The 19,826-nt window shown below is 39.9% G+C and overlaps 1 protein-coding gene across 2 annotated transcripts; it reads left to right on the top strand.

Moving 5' to 3' along the window:
- The first annotated feature begins 9,744 nt into the window (after positions 1 to 9,744).
- LOC109077501 (interferon-inducible GTPase 5-like) lies at positions 9,745 to 18,268 on the top strand. 2 transcript variants are annotated; one of them, XM_042768942.1, is made up of 4 exons: positions 9,748 to 9,882; positions 11,667 to 11,746; positions 16,718 to 17,286; positions 17,382 to 18,268. In XM_042768942.1, the coding sequence occupies exons 3-4, from the start codon at positions 16,719 to 16,721 to the stop codon at positions 18,008 to 18,010; spliced, it is 1,197 nt and encodes a 398-aa protein (XP_042624876.1). In that variant the 5' UTR covers positions 9,748 to 9,882; positions 11,667 to 11,746; position 16,718; the 3' UTR covers positions 18,011 to 18,268. The 2 variants fall into 2 exon arrangements, with proteins under 2 accessions (XP_042624885.1, XP_042624876.1); XM_042768951.1 differs by lacking the exon at positions 11,667 to 11,746 and having other exon boundaries at positions 9,745 to 9,882.
- Positions 18,269 to 19,826: the final 1,558 nt, after the last annotated feature.

Genomic DNA, 19,826 nt, shown 5'->3' with positions numbered 1-19,826 from the left:
AAAATCACAGGTATACACATGACGTTTTGTGCATACTGAGTATGCGTACTACAAACAGAGTATCAGTACGGGGTGTCGTAAGGACAAAATGTACAACACTTGAAATGCAATACACAACAGGTGTAAGTGTCAATGTTAATCTGAGAGTTTGTGGTGGCCTGGGCAGAAAACTCACTCCAGTCTGTGTGCTGGAATTGATGTTGAAGAGTGGAGTCAGCACCTTCCAGAGAGATTTTAACAGTTCTTATTGTAGGTTTCACACATCTGTTGACCGGGGTATACTTGGGGAGCAGGAACAAAGAGAGGTGGTCAGACTGATCCAGGTGGGGGAGGGATGTGACTTTGTAGGCATCAGTCACATTAGTATAAACGTGGTCCAATGTTTTATGTCCCCTTGTAGTGCAGGAGGCATTTTGGTGAAATTTAGGGAGAACGGATCTTAAAGTGTAGTGATTAAAGTCCCCAGAAACAATAAAGGCTCCATCCGGGTGCAAGGTTTGTAATTTGCTAATCACAGCCCAAAGTTCTTTCATAGCCACGTTAGCATTAGCATCCGGTGGTACATAAACTGCAGCAGCAACAATGCAAGTAAACTCACGTGATAGTAGAACGGCCTGCACTTGATGATCAGGAACTCCAGACCAGCAGAGCAGTAGGTATCAACAATGACAAAGTCTGTGCACCATGATTTGTTTACATAAATGCATACTCCACCACCCTTGTTTTTACCAGAGGTTGCTGCTACTCTGTCAGCCCTGAAGAAAGAGAGTCCATCCATATGCACCATGGTGTTTGGGACATCGTTGCAGAGCCATGTTTCAGTGAAGAACATAACATTACAGTCCATAAGTCATTTCTGTGTGAGGGTCCAGATCTTTAATTCGTCCATCTTGTTCATCAGAGACCGTACACTGGCAAGGAAGATGCTGGGCAGAGCTGGTCGATGTGGGTTTAGCCTTAGCTTAGCACGCAGCCCTCCACGTTTTCCTCATCTTTGTTTACAGGCTCAACGACGAGCACTTTCGGTTGGTACGAGTGATCCGCTTTTCCGCGGTGATCTCTGTAGCTCCGGCGGGAGTTCGCTGAAGTCGAAAGGATGATCTAAAACTATGTTGGAATACCGTTTGTTGATGTCCAAAAGTGACTGTTTACTATAACTGTAGTTCGCATAACTGAATCGAGTGAACACGATGGACTGGAAATAAGTACTCAATTCCGATATTACCTTATCTTTTAGTTAACTTTAGAAGCCTTTGGTCTAGAATTAAAATCTGATCACTCTTCTGATCACATTTCATTTATTACATCTAAACACAGCCAATTGCATTAGTTGACTTTTTGTTTTTGTTTTTGCTACTCCTTTGGTCAATTTGTAGCAAAATTAGCTCAGACAATCATTGGACAGCCTCACAAAACTGACTGAACTGAACTTATGCCTTCATTTCGAATTTGAAATGACACAAAGGCTGCATTTACACTGGCACCAAAAAAATCAGATTTTTTGCTCACATCTGACACAGATCTTAATTTGTTGCACACATGTAAACACAAAAATCCACATGAGATCTGATTTTTGATGATAACTTAGCAGTTTTTGTAATTAAACACAGATATCAGATACCAGTTGTGTCTTAAGTGAATGTAAACAGGTGGGTAAAAAGATCGGATCTGTGCTCTAAGACTTGCAGCCATAGTTAACAATATCGATGTAAATCAGGATTATGCTGTATCTCAGCAACACTTCAGTCAATTTTCAGCTGAACATTAGGGCCGTCACAAAACCCATGCTTGTGTCTTGGCCACTTGAGACTCAAAGGATGATGAGGAACTAAACAAGACACAGATGAACATAAATCAATGAACCAATGAGTAACTATGGAAATGAACAGGAACTAATGCTGCGTTCCATTTGCCTCGGATGTCGGAACTGGGAATGACGTCACATCCAAGTGGACCGTGTTCCAGTAGAGAAGTCAGAAAACCAAGATGGATGGGTCTGTTGTATTTTGAATAATATATGTTGATTGTTACAACCATGCAGATGCATAGACAATACTTGACCCAATTTATGTTAAAGAAAGGCTTCTATAAACGTTAGTGCTAAAATCAAAACCCATTTAACTTAAGGAGCACAAAATAATTTCTTATGCTACAAGTACAACCTGTACAAATCAAATATCAGCATCTTTATTTCTTGTGTTTTATCAGAGTATCAACATTTCTGCCAATAAAGTTCTTTTCCACTGCAACATTTCTGTGAATAGACAGCCCTAAGATGTCTTGGTTTTTGTTGGTATAATTGTCACAGTGTCTGGTTTGTGTATCCCTGGGTGTCCGCTAGAGGTCTCACTTCCCCATATCTTCACCCCACTTCAGGAACTACATTTCCCACAAGCCTTTGTCTGGACTCATCACTGTTCATCGTATACAGCTGTTCCCACTTACATTGTTTGCACCTGTCTAAAAATACCCTGTTTCTGTTTTGTCATTGTTATGGAGTCCTTGGTTAATGTCACCCTGTTATTTTGTGTTTACTCACTGATGTTCATGGTTCTTGTTTTGAACTGCTCTTGGATCTATCTGTTTGTGTGCGTGTCGTGACAATAATGGGTAAATACCACATTCACAAAGCAAGAGAATCCTGCATTTAAGCCTAACGGTAAAGTTTGTGCCTCTGATTTACATTTAACATTAACAACACTTAAAAACCCCCTTAATATAAAGTATTTTTAAAGAAACTGCATTTTAATTTTTGTATTTCTTCTTTCTGTATTCTCTTGTTGGAGGATTCTGGAATGCTGTATTTTTGTTGTAGTGGAATAAAAACCTTCCTCCAGTCCAGTAGGTGGCGGTAATGCCGAACTATAGGTGACTTAACCGCAAAAAGGCAGAAGGAGACACATCTGAAGTACTGATTTGGAAACAGAATGAGATTAGTAAAGGTTTATGGAGCATTAATTAAATCCTTTGGAAAATAATTAATAGGTTGAGTAAATAAGGTCTAACTAATGAACACTGGATAACTTTCAAATGTAACGTTACGTGACGTTTTTCCGTGTTTGAAACACTGTAACAAACGCGCGCTCTGGAGTTCCTTTATGTTTATCAGTGCAGTTAACATCACCAGAGTTATTTCTTTCTTGTCTTGCATTCTCTTATTTTAAACAAGTCTTTGAATATCAAAGAAACTTGTGATTCTACGAACATCGCCAAAGCTGCTTTCACGTGTCATCTGTGTGGGAAGAGTTTCACGCAGCCGGACAGCCTGACGTATCATCTGCGCTGTCACGCTGGAGTAAAGCCTTTTAAATGTGAGCAGTGCGGTAAAGCGTTCATTCTGGCCTCACACCTGAAGAAGCACATGATGGCTCATGCCAACGAGAGGCCTCACTTCTGTTCTGTTTGTGGAAAGACTTTTTTTCACGGCTGGACTGTTTTTAAAATGCACCAAAAAAGGTCACACCGGTGTGAAAGTTCACGTGTGCTCTGAGTGTGGGAAGAGTTTCAGAAGAGCCGGAGAACTGAAGGGTCACCACAGAGTCCACAGCGGAGAAAAACCCTACAAGTGCTCGCTCTGCGACAAGAGTTTCAGCTCATCATGCACTCGACAGAAACATGTCAGACAGCACTGTCCAAAGAGGGCAAAGTGAACAGTTTGCTGTGACCCTACAAAGATGAGCAGAAAAAGAGGCCTCATTATCTGTATTGATTAATCTTGTGCTTGTATATTTAAACAAAGCTCAGTTGAAGGAACAAAACACATCTAATTAAAGTGTCTTTGCTCATACCAGTATTTTCTGCACGGACCACTGCTCATATTTGTTGCATAATGATGCATTTAAAAGTTAATGGCCAAACACATGTTTATAATGGTTCACGTTGTTGTTGCAGATGAAATATAACACAGATAACATTAAATGAACATTTTTGTCAGGCTAAATGTTGATCATTAGTAACTTATGCCTTTATCTAAACTGCACATTCGCCATGTTTGTAGGTTTTTTAACACTTTTTATTCATGTTTGTAGTTCTGAACTGAATCCTCCTCCAAAGCTCAATGGATTGTGGGTAATATTAGCCATTAGAGTGTGCATGTATCTACATTTCACAGATCGACCTGAAATAGTTTGACCATCCGGGGAAACTCTTTTCTGCATACAATGCTTTGGGACACACTTAATACGGCTTTAATTGTTTTTTTTTTGTTTGTTTGTTTGTTTGTTTTTTGTTTTTTTTTTCTGTAAATTATAATGTGTCCCGTTTAATTTGTCTTTTTTTCTGAACATAAAATAATGAAGCTTCATCTTCCAGTTCAGTAGGTGGCAGTAATTCATCTTAATTTCTTTGCTCACTGCCAAAAACAACACAATCCATAGAAGAAGAACAACAATAACAACTTGACCTGTTCAGTCTTGTGATCTTGTTCTGTTTTGTTCTGTAAGTGCTGGTTTTAGTTTAGTTAAATCATTGTTCTCATAGTTTAGATGTGAATAATTGTAATGTCTAGAAGGTGTCTCTCTGTAACTAAAGTGGACTCAGATATCTCTCTCTCTCTCTCTCTCTCTCTCTCTCTCTCTCTCTCTCATATTAATACTGTAGCCTATATTACCCATACAATACTTTTTTCTTCAAGATCTGGTCCTCCATTCCACATAACGGTGAGATGTGTCATAAAGATGGAGTTTATTGAAGAGGAGAATAATGATAATATATGCCATCAATGTGGAAAGAGCTTCACAAGTAAAAGAAGCCTAGAAGAACACATAAGTATTCACACTGGAGAGAAACAGGAGCAGGAGGAGATTCACTCTTTCCAAAACTTAAATAAATTCTGTCTTGATGAAGATTTACCATTCAGTAAATTTTAGAGGAACAGAAATGGAATCACTATATTTTAAGGTCTCTTTCACTCAAAATTAACTGCAATAATCCCTGCTGTATAAACTGATAGATGATCTGATGTCCTTTTGCTAACATGTTAGTTCAGCTCAGTGTAGACTGTTTTTTAACAAGCCACTACTGAATCAAAGAACTATCTAAAAACTGTTAAATAAAGCGCTATGGTTTAATAATGCAATCTTGGTTCCCTAAAATAACGGGAACGAGCATTGCGTTTAACACACTATGGGGAAAACAGTTTCTCCAAACACTGAAGCCTGTTTGTGTAGCTGCATGAATAAATGGCATTCTAGCCCTAGGGCGCCCAAATTGAGAGCACATTTAACCTTATTTAGAGGTTCAACTAGGGTTACTTTTGTTGCATATGTGTATTTGCTCAAAAATGGCATTTATTTCCGCTAATTTATGTCTTTCTAGCTTTTGGTTTTGCCACTCTCTTGTTGAATTACACTTAAGGAAGTGCAGTATGTTTCAGATCATGTTTCGTTTGGAGTAAAACAAAGGTCACAGCAGCATCTCCGTTCTGCTGTTCTTTATTCACAAAACACATCTGTGTCAACCAGACAGGTTTGAACTAGTCACACACATATCACGATTTATAAACTAAAACTGACCATAGAAAGTGTTCTAATGAAGATCAATTTCTAGCTCTGACATCCCTCTTTTCTCTTTCTCTGGATCATGGTTTCTACTCTGGAGATTCTTTTGAACTGTTTTTATTACTACACAACAGGGCTGTAATCCTGTCTAGCAAGTATCTTACTCTCATTACTATGGTGAAAACATTTAGCCTTTTCAGAGTAACTTCAAACCTGGCTGTGTACAGTCGCTGAGACAGTGTCTGTGTTTGACAAATGTCCTGACACTCTTTATTAATGACTCACTGTAGTGCTTTTCATTAACAACATGCTACAGAATCGGTTTGAACTAAGAACAGTCTCTTGAAAAGTATGATGTCTTACAGATGTCAAAACTCTGGCATCAGAGCTATTGAAGCTTGAAAGGTCTATTCAGTGTTTCCTTACAAACAGCAAAAACTGAAGGTCACTGCAGCACTGAATAAACATTCTTGTGAATGCAGATATGCTCCCAGTCAGTGTTCAAAATAGGTAAAAAAAAAATGTTTAATTAAATTAAAAACATTACAATACTTCTTATTCAGAAAAAAAGCTGTCCTTAAAGAAGTGATTTGTCTTCTGATTAAAATATTTTTTAAAAATGTCTTACTCAGACCAGCCAAATACTAATGTTAATTTATTTTGAACAAAATGTTTATTCATTTGCAATCATTTATCAAGGATTGTTCTTGTGTTATATGCTACATGATCTCGTTTGCATGTATTTTACATGCTCAACCACAAAGTTTCCATAGACCCTGAAACAGACAGTACTGACAACATCTAACATAAATATCATCTACAGATATTTATGAATCTTTATTAAATCAATAAAGTGTTAACGGAATTAATCATTTTCATTCAATCCTGTTAATGTTGATTTGGTCTGGAAAGAGGAATTGGCCCCCGACTGAGCCTGGTTTCTCCAGAGGTTTCTTCTCCTTTTCTGTCACTGATGGAGTTTTGGTTCCTTTGTCTTGCTTAGTTTGGGACGCTTGACTGATTTGCACAGACACTAATGGAAGAGAGCTGAACTGGATGATGACATCACTGAATCACCATTGATCTGACTCTAGCTGAAAACTGACTGTTTTATATTGTCTTCTTGGATCATTGACACACTATTTGACACTGTAAAGCTTGACTTGACTTTATAATCAATGAAATTAATTATATTTTCAGTGCCATCACATGTATTTAATGCATTTGACACAATTACTAAATTTAAAATGATAACATTTGAACATTTTATCATTTTATGATAAAATGTTGCATCAGAGAGGCTAAGAGACAGTACTCCAGGAGGATAGCCCATCATTTCAGTGACAGCAGAGACACTCTGAGCCTGTGGCAGCCCCCACCGCGGACCTGTGACAGCAACATCTCTCTGCTGAACGAGCTGAACACCTTCCTGAACGCTTGCTTTGAGGCACAAAACAGCACCACTGCACAGAAGACTACACCTCCTCCCGGTGACCAGGTGATGACGCTGACCCCGGACAGTGTGAGGAGATCCTTCAGCAGGATCAATGCATGCAAAGCTCCAGTTCCTGACAACATTCCTGGGCGTGTACTGAGAGACTGTGCAGCAGAACTCTCTGATGTCTTCACAGACATTTTCAACATCTCACTTAGTCAGGCTGTTGTTCCCACATGCTTCAAAGCTACCACCATCATTCCAGTCCCGAAGAAGCCGTCTCCATCCTGCTTCAATGACTACCGTCCTGTTGCACTTACTCCTATCCTCATGAAGTGCTTTGAACGGTTAGTCATGCACCACATCAAGTCTGCCCCCCCCCTCCCTGGACCCCTGCAAGTTTGCATATCGGTCCAACCACTCAACCGATGATGCCATCACTACTGCCATCCACTCAGCACTCACACATCTAGAGAAAAAAGACTCATACATCAGAATGCTGTTCATAAACTTCAGTTCAGCATTCAACACAATCATCCCTCAACAGCTCATTCCACAAACTGGTCGAGCTGGGGCTCAACACTTCGCTGTGCAACTGGCTGTTGGACTTTCTGACTGGAAGACCTCAGGCAGCATGGGTCGGTAGCAACACATCCAGCACCATCACACTGAACACTGGGGCCCCCCAAGGATGTGTGCTGAGCCCTCTCCTCTTCACTCTGCTGACCCATGACTGCACACCGTCACACAACCTCTTTATTAAGTTTGAAGATGACACGACTGTCGTGGGTCTCTTTAGCAACAGAGATGAGACAAACTACAGGAGCGAGGTGAGCCGCCTGGCCGGGTGGTGCAGTGACAACAATCTCTCTCTCTGAACGTGGAGAAGATGAAGGATATTGTTGTTGACTTCAGGAGAGCGCACACTCAGCATGTTCCTCTGACCATCAACGGTGCGACTGTGGAGAGAGTGAGCAGCACCAAGTTCCTGGGTGTGCACATCACAGAGGACCTCTCCTGGACCGACAACACTGCAACATTGGCCAAGAAATCACAACAGCGTCTCTACTTCCTCCGCAAACTGAGGAGAGCCAGAGCCCCGGCCCCCATCATGTACACCTTCTACAGAGGCACCATCGAGAGCATCCTGACCAGCTGCATCACTGTGTGGTATGGCGCCTGCAACGCGTCCTGCTTAAAGACCCTACAACGCATAGTGAGAGCAGCTGAGAAGATCATTGGTGTCTCCCTCCTCTCCCTCCAGGACATTTACAGAACCCGTCTCACCCGCAAAGCCCTCTGCATTGCAGGTGATCCCACTCACCCGTTAAACAGCTTCTTCAGTCTGCTGCCATCAGGAAGGAGACTGCGGAGTCTCCAGGCCAGGACCAGCAGACTGAAGGACAGCTTCATTCATCAGGCTGTCAGGAAGCTGAACTCGCTCCCAAACTTGCAACCCCCCCACTGAACCCCCCCTCCCCCCCCCATAGATCCCACATCCCCAGGTTCCACCCCCCCTCCCATGACATACGTTGACATGCACCAGTCACTTTGTGCAGCATTGGTCTGCTCACTACCTCATTCAGCATAGAACTGACGTCATTCTACTACCTCTGTGGTAGATTTTTATTAATTAAAATATAAATCATTCATGTATAATCAATTGGAATATAGCCATTTATGTGTAACATTATTCTACTATTGTAATCAGGTGTATTCGCCTGTGTGTATGAAAGTCTGTATGAGAATGGAATGTGCAGGCATATGGCACAATAGGGCCTTTATTTTCACAAAACGTAACATTAAGGCCTCATGACTGCATCATGATCCCATAACAATTATGAATAAAATGTATTGAACACGCCTAGATAAAAAACTGTGTTTAAGAGAGTACAGAAAAAAGATTCGGGAGATGGCTCTGCAGAGTTTTTCTCAGCTTTATTTCATCTGAAGAATAAAGTCTATCTTCTGCCATCAAAACCCCAAGAAGAATGATTCCTTACAGCGTTGGCAGAAGCCACCACACCTCTTCTGTCAGTTTAAATAATGAACTGCTCTCTGAACTTGTTTGTTCTGCACTGTTTGTTCACATTACTGGTTTGCACTATATCTGCCATGTGCCTTGTGCTGCTTCATTTAACTTTGTTTTTTTTTTTTTTTTTTTTTTAATTACTTGTCCTTATTTGTATATTTGTATAGTTGTATTTTATATTTGATCTGTATCTATCTGTTCTTTAGGTTCTACTGGTAGTGTTATCTGTATGCAATTTCAATTCTCTGTATGTATGTGCTGTACATGTGGAAGAATTGACAATAAGCAGACTTTGACATTTTGCTATGTTCTGTGTGACCTTTGCTGTTCTTTTCAAGGGAATACATAAGTTTACACAAAACTTTGAAGAATGGCATTGACATTACACATTAGTGGAAAAAATCTAAAAGCAAATATTGTGCAAGAAAGTGTTCCTGTGGCTCAGTGGTACAGCATTGCATTGGCAGCACAAAAGATTGTGGGTTCAATTCATAATTGGTTTTCCCACCAGTTTTTTACATAAATGTATATATTATATTGTAAGAGTAGATTTCCTGTGTGAATAAAGTTTCTGTTGCTGGTCTTTTTTTATTTCCTGTGACAAAAATCGACATGCACAGACAGTAGCAAAATCTTTTCAGTAAATATAAAAAGGCTACGCTGCAGTAAAAATGTGTCTAGCACTGCCACTGCCAGTGTTAATGCACAGATATGAACAAATGAACTCTGACCAAATATGTGCATGCCTCTGACACGTGTTACTGTGATTCATAGCAGTGAAAACGAAAGTGATAGTAATTTTTGGGCGGATGCTCTGATCTTGTTTTGCATCAAGTGGAAAAGTTTAGCTCCGGGCTTCACAAGCTTCACTTCAGATCAGACGCTGTCAGGGTCTTCTTGCTGCTCAGAAGAATTTGGTAAGAAAGATTCAGCTTAATCAGCTCCATTGCAATGTATTTTTTTCTGTTTCGCTGATCTTCTAAATGTTTATAGAATGTTTTTTTTTTTAAAATAAAATAAAAAACTTTTGCGCACTATAAACTTGTAATTTTGACCTTTTTTTCTCAGAACAGTGAGATAGTGTATAAATGAGCTAAAGTCAGATTTACAAGACATAGCCAGTTTGCAACTGGCATAAAGTTGGCTTGACGTTGGACGTTCGATACTCGCAAATCTAGGGACCGTCTCTAAAGTTACATGCGAAACTACTATATAGCATGCAAGGAGAATGACTAACACTCATGAAAACAACTGTTAACTGTTCATCTAGGTGTCAACTATAATGCACACCTTTCATATTTTTTGATAATTATTAAAATAAACTGTAAATCATATGTAAGATATTGCTACTTTTCATTACCGAATGGACTTAAACACAAATTTAAAGCTCAATCACATTTGAACAGAATGACTCACATTCATAAAACATACTGTAAAGTGTTCATTTAGGTGTCAGCTATAAGGCACACCTTTTATATTTTTCATAATTATTCAAATAAACTGTAAATCATATGCAAAATATTGCTAATTTTCATTACCGAAGGGGCTCAAAAGTAAAATATGCCATAATTTGAAGCTCAATAGCATTTGAACAGAATGACTAACATTCATAAAACATACTGTAAAGTGTTCATCTAGGTGTCAACTATAATACACACCATTCATATTTTTCATAATTATTCAATTAAATTGTAAATCAAATGTAAAATATTGCTACTTTTCATTACCGAATGGACTTAAATACAAATTTAAAGCTCAATAGCATTTGAACAGAATGATTCACTTTCATAAAACATACTGTAAAGTGTTCATCTAGGTGTCAGCTATAATGCACAGCTTTTATATTTCTCATAATTATTCAAATAAACTGTAAATAATATGTAAAATATTGCTACTTTTCATTAATGAATGGGCTTAAATGTAAATATGCCATATTAGCAATATTTTACATATGATTTACAGTTTATTTGAATAATGATGAAAAATATGAAAGGTGTGCATTATAGCTGACACCTAGATGAACACTTTACAGTATGTTTTATGAAAGTGAGTCATTATGTTCAAATGGTATTGAGCTTTAAATTTGTATTTAAGTCCATTCGGTAATGAAAATTAGCAATATTTTACATATGATTTACAGTTTATTGATTAATTATGAAAGATATAAAAGGTGTGCATTATAGTTGACATCTGGATGAACAGTTAATCATTGTTTTCATGACTTTTAGTCATTCTCCGTGCATGCTATTGACGTTAGAGAAGTGTATAGTAGTTTCGCATGTAACTTTAGAGATGGTCCCTAGATTTGCGAATATTGAACGTCCAACGTCAAGCCAACTTTATGCCAGTTGCAAACTGGGAGAAGTAAAGTCAGAGATGCGAGATATAAACTCGCAATTGCGAAAAAAAAAATAATAATAATAATTCAGATAAGCGAGTTTATACTGGGCAATTCTGAAATTATCACTCGGAATTTCGAGTTTATGCGTCAGGATTATATCCCGCAATTCTGAGGAAAAAAATAATAACTGGGAGATAAAAAGTCGCAATTACCTTCTTTAAGTTTTTTAATTAAGTGTCGGAAACGGGTCTCTATAAATGTAACATGCATGATGAATCAATTAGGGTTCACATTCTAAGGGTAATTGTGCATTTATTTGGACACCTTGACTGAACTTACTTCAAACTTTTCTTTGTACAGCAGTGACTTTCAAATTTGTGAAGGAAAGAGCACTGTCTTCTCAGTCTAATAATTCTTCCTGACTCTGCTCTGAACCAAAGGTGAGATTGAAAACATGTAAGAGTCAGTATTCAGACCATACCAATTCATTGTTTAATTTTTGCATTTTCATTTAAGATTTACATTTTAGAATCAGAATTAGCTTTATTCACCAAGTGTGTGCAAACACACAAGGAATTTGTGTTTTTTTAGGAGCTCATGGTATATACATAATACATATGACACGAGAACAGAAAGATCAATTAAATAAGACTAAAGAAAAAAAAACAAATAAATAAAAATAATAATAATAATGTGGTAAAATCTGGAAAAGAAGATTTATCTTCAGATTTGTGAATTATTTACTGTACAGTTGTATAAATAAAAATATGCATATGTATTTACATAATATACTTGAAAATCAGGCAATTGCTGGAAATGGAGGAAATTTCAGATTGATGTGCATATTTACTTTGCAGAAGCACAATATTCCTTACTTTGAAATGTGCAGGGCAATTCGTTTTGAACTTGAAAAATTAATGAAATTTATTTGTATTGAATATACAGTAAATTATTGAATATACAGTATTGTGACGAGTGGGGCGGGGCCGAGAGCCGTGGGAACGGAGCGAGGCCGGTGGAGTGATTGGGAAATGAGCGACACCTGCTCCACTCACCGGTCTCGAGTCCCACGGAGGAGATTGGGAGGATACAAAAGAGGAGCGACGACAGTGAAGGAGGAGAGAGGATCAGGCCTGGGCTTTATTTTGTGGTTTGGTTTTTGTTTGTGCGCGGCAGTCGACCGTGAGGGGCTGTCGCGCTGTTTTGTATTTATTTTGTCATTAAAGTTTTATTTGAGTGTTCGCCGGTTCCCGCCTCCTTTCTTCCCGTGAATATGAAGTTTGTTATATCGTTACAAGTATGAATGAATGTCTTGACAGGATCTATACAGAGAGATACTTAGAAATTCCCTACATAATAAAATGTTTAGTTGACAGACCATTTGACGTCCCAACAGATAAAACAGGACATCAAATTTTAGTTAAAATTGGCCAGGACAGAGAAAGTGGTATCTGACATTTAAAATAGGCTTAAAATGTTCACTTGCACTGCCTTAACCTCAATGCTATGGGGAAACTCTGGAAAGCCTGATTTGATAAGGTGTGTAGCTGCACAAACAAATGGCATTTCAGGCTGTCAAAATGCAATAAAATCAGAATCTTTCTCCTTCTGTGCAGAGATCATCTCCTAGCTGAACTCCGAATAAAGAACGAAGAAGCCTACTACTCGACATAGAAGAGCCCCAGCAGTGAAAAGGGGCTTCAAGCTAACAGTACATGTGGCTATCCGGCGAGATTATAAGAGCATATCTTGCTTAAAAGAGCATATTTCTAGTGATGTTTGCTGCAAAATGTCACACCATGAATGTGGCACATGCAGGGCACTCCTCACTGAGACAAGCTGCTCTCATTGTGAGAGCATGAATCTCGCTTCTCTGCACTTGCAGATCGTTTTCTTTAAAGATAGTGACCCTGCACTTGTGCTCCCCTGTTTTCTTCCTCTCAGGAGCCTACGAGGAGAAAATGTTGGAGTTATGGGGCAAAGCAGACAGGTCAGAGTGAGCTCACACTGGCTCAGATCCTGTGTTTTTCACTTCCCCCACAGCGAGAGGATTCCTCTGTGCACTTTTTCCACGAGGACCAGCATCCCTTGTCATCCTCGGTCAATCCTCTGAGGAAGATTTTGCTGATGATACTGTGTTATTGACAGCTTCTGATGCAGAGGATTGGGTGAACTCTGTGAAGAACTCTGTCCCCTTGCCACATAGAGAGCCAAGTGATGCTAGAACCAGTCTGGTCTCCGAACTTATATTCATCCTCATAAAGGCCATTAAGGAGCTCAGCTTGTAGTGGTCGGCTCCAGATGACCCTGCCACAGCTGACTTGATGAATGGTTTCTGCAGCCTGGGTGCTGCCAGTGATCTCCAAGTCAGAGACCTGCCTTGTTATTTCCTGAAGTTCACAATGAATTTACTAGGTCTTGGCATGCCTCCTTCTCAGTCCACGTCCACTTTTCAGTCTCGGCCGCCCTCACCTCCATTGACAGCGCAGAGCAGAAGGGGTATGAGTAGCTCTTCAAGTCGCAGGCCTTGTTGACAAACTTCAGTCCAGGGCAAAGATACTCATGTTCTCCGATCCAAAAAATTCAGTATCTGCTGGCCAAGGCCGCCAAGTCCCATCAACTCTCAGTGAGTCAGGCTTTTACAGCCACTAATTTGTTGTTTCTAAGAAGGACAGTTGCCTCAGCCCCATCCTCAAACTGAGGCGCCTGAACTGTACCCTGATAAGGTGGCCATTCAGGATGTTGACTTTGAAATAGATCCTCTCACATGTTTGCTTAGGGGAATGCTTCTTATCAGTGGATCTGAAAGATACCTACTTTCATATCCAGATATTCCCTCATCACAGACCATTCTTGAGATTTGCATTCAAAGGGGTAGCTCAACAATATACAGTCCTCCATTCTGACTGTCTCTGGCACCACGCCCCATTACGAAGTGCATGGACATGGCCTTCTCCCTTCTGAGACAGAAGGGAGTGTGCATCATGAACTACCTCAACGACTGGCTCATCTTGGCCAAGTCGGAGCACGAGCTTGTGCCCACAGATCTCTGCTCCTCAGCCACTTTGAATGACTGGGGCTCAGGATCAATTCAGCCAAGTGCTCCCTGTCTCCTAGCCAGTGAATCGCTTTACTGGGAACAGGTCTCAACTCAGCTTAGTTACGGGCCTGGTTTGTGCAGGAATACACTCTGAATATTCAGTGACTTGTGGCATTATTCAAAGCAGGGGTCTTTCTTCCCCTCAGGACATTACAGAGGATGCTGGGCCTGATGGCAGCCGCCCCCTCTGTGGTTCTGCTGAGCCTGCTCCACATGCAGCCCCTTTAGTACTGGCTGAAAGCCTGCATGCCACGCTCGATCTCCGAAACACCTCCACCTCAGGGTAACCCACAGCTGTGTCAGGGCTGTGGCCCCTTGAAAGGCCCCTTGCCTGTATCAGACAGGCACTCAGCTGGGACTGGTCTTCAGAAGGAAGATAATCATGACAGATGCTTCCAACTCAGGTTTGGGAGTAGTGTACTAGAGCAGGCCGGCATTCGGCTCCTGGTCCAGCTTGGAGCAATTCCAATGTATCAACTGCCTGGAAATAATGGCATTATTTTCTGGTGCTAAAAATCTTCCTGTGAGCCGTAAAGGGGTGCCACGTTCTGGTCCATTCGGAAAATTACATGTTTTTGCCTACATAGATCTACAAGGTGGTCTAAGGTCATGGCCTCTTTACAAGATGGTGGGGCACCTCCTCATATGGGTTTAGAGAAACCTGCACTTTCTGAAGGTAGTGCACATGCTGGGCAATTTAAACCAGAGAGCACTCTGGTGGAAATAACTGTGGTTCCCCGAATTAGTACAGTTGCTAATAAAGGACCACCTCTCTCAGGCAAAGAGAGCAATTTTGCACCCCAACATCTAAGGCCCCTCGACAGGAACCTCTGCAGCTTCAAGGGTCATTCAAACTATTTCAGAGGCCAGAGTCCTGTCTACTAGATGTCTCTATCCCCTCAAGTGGTATGTTTTCTCTGACTGGTGTGCCGTTTGGAATGATGAGTGTACTTGTGACCATATTGTCCTTCCTACAAAAGCTGCTGTATAAGGAGCACACCCCTTCCACACTTAAGGTATATATGGCGGCTGTTGTGGAAAACCAAGCTCCCTTGACCGGTCAGTCAGCAGGGAAGAACAACTTCATGAAGTTGTGAAGTTCTTGAGGGGAGCCAGGAGATTGAATCGTCCTTGATGTTCCGACCTGGGACATATCCATGGTCCTCAGGGCTCTTTGAGGCCCTCCGGCTTAATTGAGAACCCTTTCGCTTAAGACCAGCCTTCTGCTGGCTTTTGCATCGATCAAGTGAGTGAGTGACCCACAGGCACTCTCTGTGAGCGCTTCCTGCCCTGAGTTTGGGACTAATGACCGCAAAGTCGTCCTCAAGCCAAGGCATTGCTATGTGCCTAAGGTGCTCTCTATTCAATTCAGAGCACAGGTTATTACCCTCTCAGCTTTTCCTGAATTGGAGGATGAGCTGGGTGTACACTTACTCTGCTCAGTTTGGGCTCTCAGGATATATGTGGAACTCTCTAGCCAGTCTCGGCAATCAGAGCAGTTCTTCGTGTGGTTAGGACGCCGGTCTAAAGGGCCGTCTGTTACAAAGCAAGATTATCCCGTTGGATAGTAGATGCCATAGCTCTGGCTTACACTTCATTGGGCTTACAGTGCCCCATTGGAGTGAGGTCCCACTCCACCAAGGGCATGGCCTCCTCCTAGGCATGTTCCAGCAGAGTTTCCATTGGTGTTATCTGTGCATCAGCCAGCTGGACTTCGCTGTCTACCTTTTCTAGGTTTTACAGACTTCAGCCACAGATTTTGTTCACCTAAACAACCTATGCATTTTTGCCCTAAGGACTCCAGCCTCATGGCCTGGGCCTCACTTATTCTGGGTTAGTTCCAGCCTAATATTAGCCCACACAACCCAGGATGGCTTTTCGTTCTGTGCTTGTAGCATGGCACTATTGGATATTGTTACCCATAGTGTTAAAGCTAATGCATTGTGAGTGAACCATATTGATAGGGAAAACTCTGGTTACTAATGTAGATCATAGAGATAACGGGAATGAGCATTGCGTAGCTGGCCATGCTACAGTGCTGCTACTTCTCAGTCAAAATATTCTGATGAAATAGCACTCAGCACTGACTGAGACAAAATGCCGTTTGTTTATGCAGCTCATGAATGTTATCAAATCAGGCTTCAGTATTTTGGAGAAACAGATTTCCCCATAGTGTTAAAATTAATGTAATGCTAATTCTTATTATATCAGGGTACCAAGATTAAGTTAGTTATGGAGCAATTTCTGGTACATATTTTAAACAGTTTCTTTTTATAACTGTTGAATTTGACGTGTTTTTTTTTTTTGTTAGGATGGCTATGTTTGATGATTTCGATATCATAACTCTGGAGGACCTCGAAGATATTAAAGAATCCATATCTACTCAGGATGTCCCAACAGCAGTAAACACGATCAAAGAAGTCCTTGATAAACAGGATCTTGTAGAACTTAACATTGGTGTGACGGGGGAGTCCGGTTCTGGAAAATCCACGTTTGTCAATGCATTCAGGGGTTTAGGGGATGAAGAAGAGGACTCTGCTAAAACTGGCCCTGTAGAAACCACTATAGAACCTGAAGCTTATGTTCACCCAAAATACCAAAATGTGAAAGTGTGGGATCTTCCTGGCATTGGAACCCCAAACTTCAAAGCCGATGAGTATCTTAAACTGGTTGAGTTTGAACGCTATGATTTTTTCATCATCATCGCTTCAGATCGGTTCAGAGAATGCCACATTCAGCTGGCCACAGAGATCGTGAGAATGGGGAAAAGGTTTTATTTTGTTCGTTCCAAGATTGACTCAAGTATTGTTGCTGAGAAGAGGAAGAAGAGCTTTGACCAGAAAAAGACACTGGATACCATCCGAGAGGACTGTGAAAAAGGTTGGTTATTCAGGTCACACAACGATTTTTATTAATAGTTTATTATGAAATATTTAATGACTTATTTCATGATGCACTTTCCTGTTTCCGTGTAGGTCTAAGAACGATTGGTATAGAGGATCCTGTTGTGTTCCTGATCTCTAGCTTTGAGCTCGGCAACTATGATTTAAATCTGCTGCAGGATAGAATGGAGCAAGAGCTTCCACAGCATAAGAGACGTGTGCTGATGTTGGCTTTGCCGAATATCACACTGGAGATCAATGAGAAAAAGAAGAAAGTTCTACAGGAAAACATTGGAAAAGTTGCCTTACTGTCTGCTTTGGTGGCTACAGTCCCTCTTCCTGGTCTTTCAGTTGCTGTGGATATAGCCATTGTTAAAAAGGAGATAGAAATGTACTACAGTACCTTTGGTCTAGATGATCCATCCCTGCAGACGCTCTGTGAAAGATCTGGGAAGACCATTGAGGAATTCAAAAGTCTAATGAAGTCGCCACTGATTGGTGGGATAAACCCAGCTTCAATATTATCCTTAGCGGGTGCTGCAGCCGTGGTTGTGGCTGAAAATACAGTTGAGTATGCTGTGAGTCTCATACCCTTACTTGGTTCTGTGGTGGCAGGAGGAATGTCCTATATGACAGTCTCAAAAATGCTGAAGAGAGCTCTGAATGACATAGCAGAAGATGCTAGAAGCGTGCTGATGGCTTCAGTGCAGACTGAAGTGTAAACACAGAATATGACACAGAAGTTACATGTATTCAAGTAGCAGCTGCTTTTATTCAAACTTGTAGCAAATTTCTATTAGTTAACTAAACATGATCTTGCATGTTTTATTTCTTTAACTGAAATGTACTTTCCCTTTGGACATATATAATATTTTAAAGCATATTAAAATAGAAACCATTATTTTATATTGTAATAACATTTTGCAAGATTACTGTTTTCTTCTGTATTTTTGATCAAATAAATGCAGTCTTGATGAGCAGAAGAGACTTCTTTAAAAAACATTACAAGCCTTACTTATTTATATCATTTTTTTTGTTGTTGTTTTTTATTCTGATGGTTTATTTTTTTTATGATTTTTTAGAATTTTATTATTAATAATAAGTCTTTTGTTTACTGTATCTGTTATTATATCATGTTTTATCTAAACAGAAGCTGACATGTCATTCAAGATTCAAGATTTTTTATTTGTCACATACATGGTTCATCTGAGAGTGTAATGTTTGATGAAGATGAATAGTTGAGAGTAGCGGGTCGCTGTGAAGCGCCATGTTTAGAGCTCTGTCTCTCATGATGAAGTAGCAGTGAGCGCAGAGAAGATATATTGATGTGTGATGGAACTTCTGTCATCATCACCTATTCGCACATGTTGCACAAACCTGTGTGGAACATGATATTTAAGCCTTATTTCCACATTGAAACAATGTGAGTCTGACTGTCAAGCTCTAAAAAGAATGAGAAAGTGCAGTAAATGCAGACTCGCTTTCCAAAACCCCTATGTTTTCCGTGCAAGAAGAGGAATGTGGAGCTACGTTGGACACTTGTGACCAATTTTAATTTTAATGTGAACTTTGCCTTTCTGTCAGTCGTAGTGGAGAACCGAAGAGCAATGAGATCAGTAAGATTTTTGATGATGAAATCTTAACCGCTCAACAATCATCTGGTAGATCATGACACTATCAGTGCCAAAGCTTCAGTGCATCGCTCTGAAAACAAAAGACTTAATAAATGTTCAGTGCTTGTTCACCTTCAGAAAACTCTTGTGGATAAAGTTACTTTATCATGTTTTTTGCTCGTGGTTTGCAAACATCAGGTCTATGCAGGCTTTCTATACAGAATTTGTCTTACATCAGTATTCCTAGAGTTCACGTTTCTACACACTTCACATTTTTTATTTTATAAAGACATCCCTTAACCACATTAAATCCCGTAACTGTCAGTTTTTGATTAGGCATTAAAATGCACTATTCAAATGTAAATTGTTATAATTCATGAACACTTTGGAATACAGAGGAAAGGTTGGTCTCTTTTTAAAGAAGACAGTCAGCAGATTATTGATTTTTTTCAAAAAATTTAAATATCAAAAATATGTAGTTTTAAATTCACTGTAATAAAAATGCACTGTACAATTTTTATCATATTTTATATAAAATAAGTATTTTATATAACAGGTTTTACTCTAAAATTGCTTAAAAAAAAAAAAAAAAAAAAAAAAAAAAAGCTTTATGTCTATATAAGCTGTGTTCCAAAATGGAAAAAAAATTGAGGTTTCTGTGAGATTTTATTTAGGGTGTTACACCACAAACAGCCACCGGGTGCCATCAAAACTCTATTGAATTTTTTTGATGCATTTTTTCTGTCACAAACGTTCTATCAATATTACTTATATCACCAAATATGGAATCCTGAGACTCAGACCTTTCCAGTGATGTTTTATGTCTAGACAGTGGATCTTGAAAAGAATCAGCACCCTTTAAAATAATCACATTTAGTTGCTTTTAAGCCTGAAATGAAGACGGACAGTTTTTGTTTGTATCATC

The sequence above is a fragment of the Cyprinus carpio genome, chromosome A2 (genome assembly GCF_018340385.1).
Source record: "Cyprinus carpio isolate SPL01 chromosome A2, ASM1834038v1, whole genome shotgun sequence".
In the NCBI taxonomy this organism is placed as follows: Eukaryota; Metazoa; Chordata; class Actinopteri; order Cypriniformes; family Cyprinidae; genus Cyprinus; species Cyprinus carpio.
The sequence above is the reverse complement of the archived record's forward strand: the minus strand, read 5'-3'. Positions and strand labels throughout refer to the sequence as shown.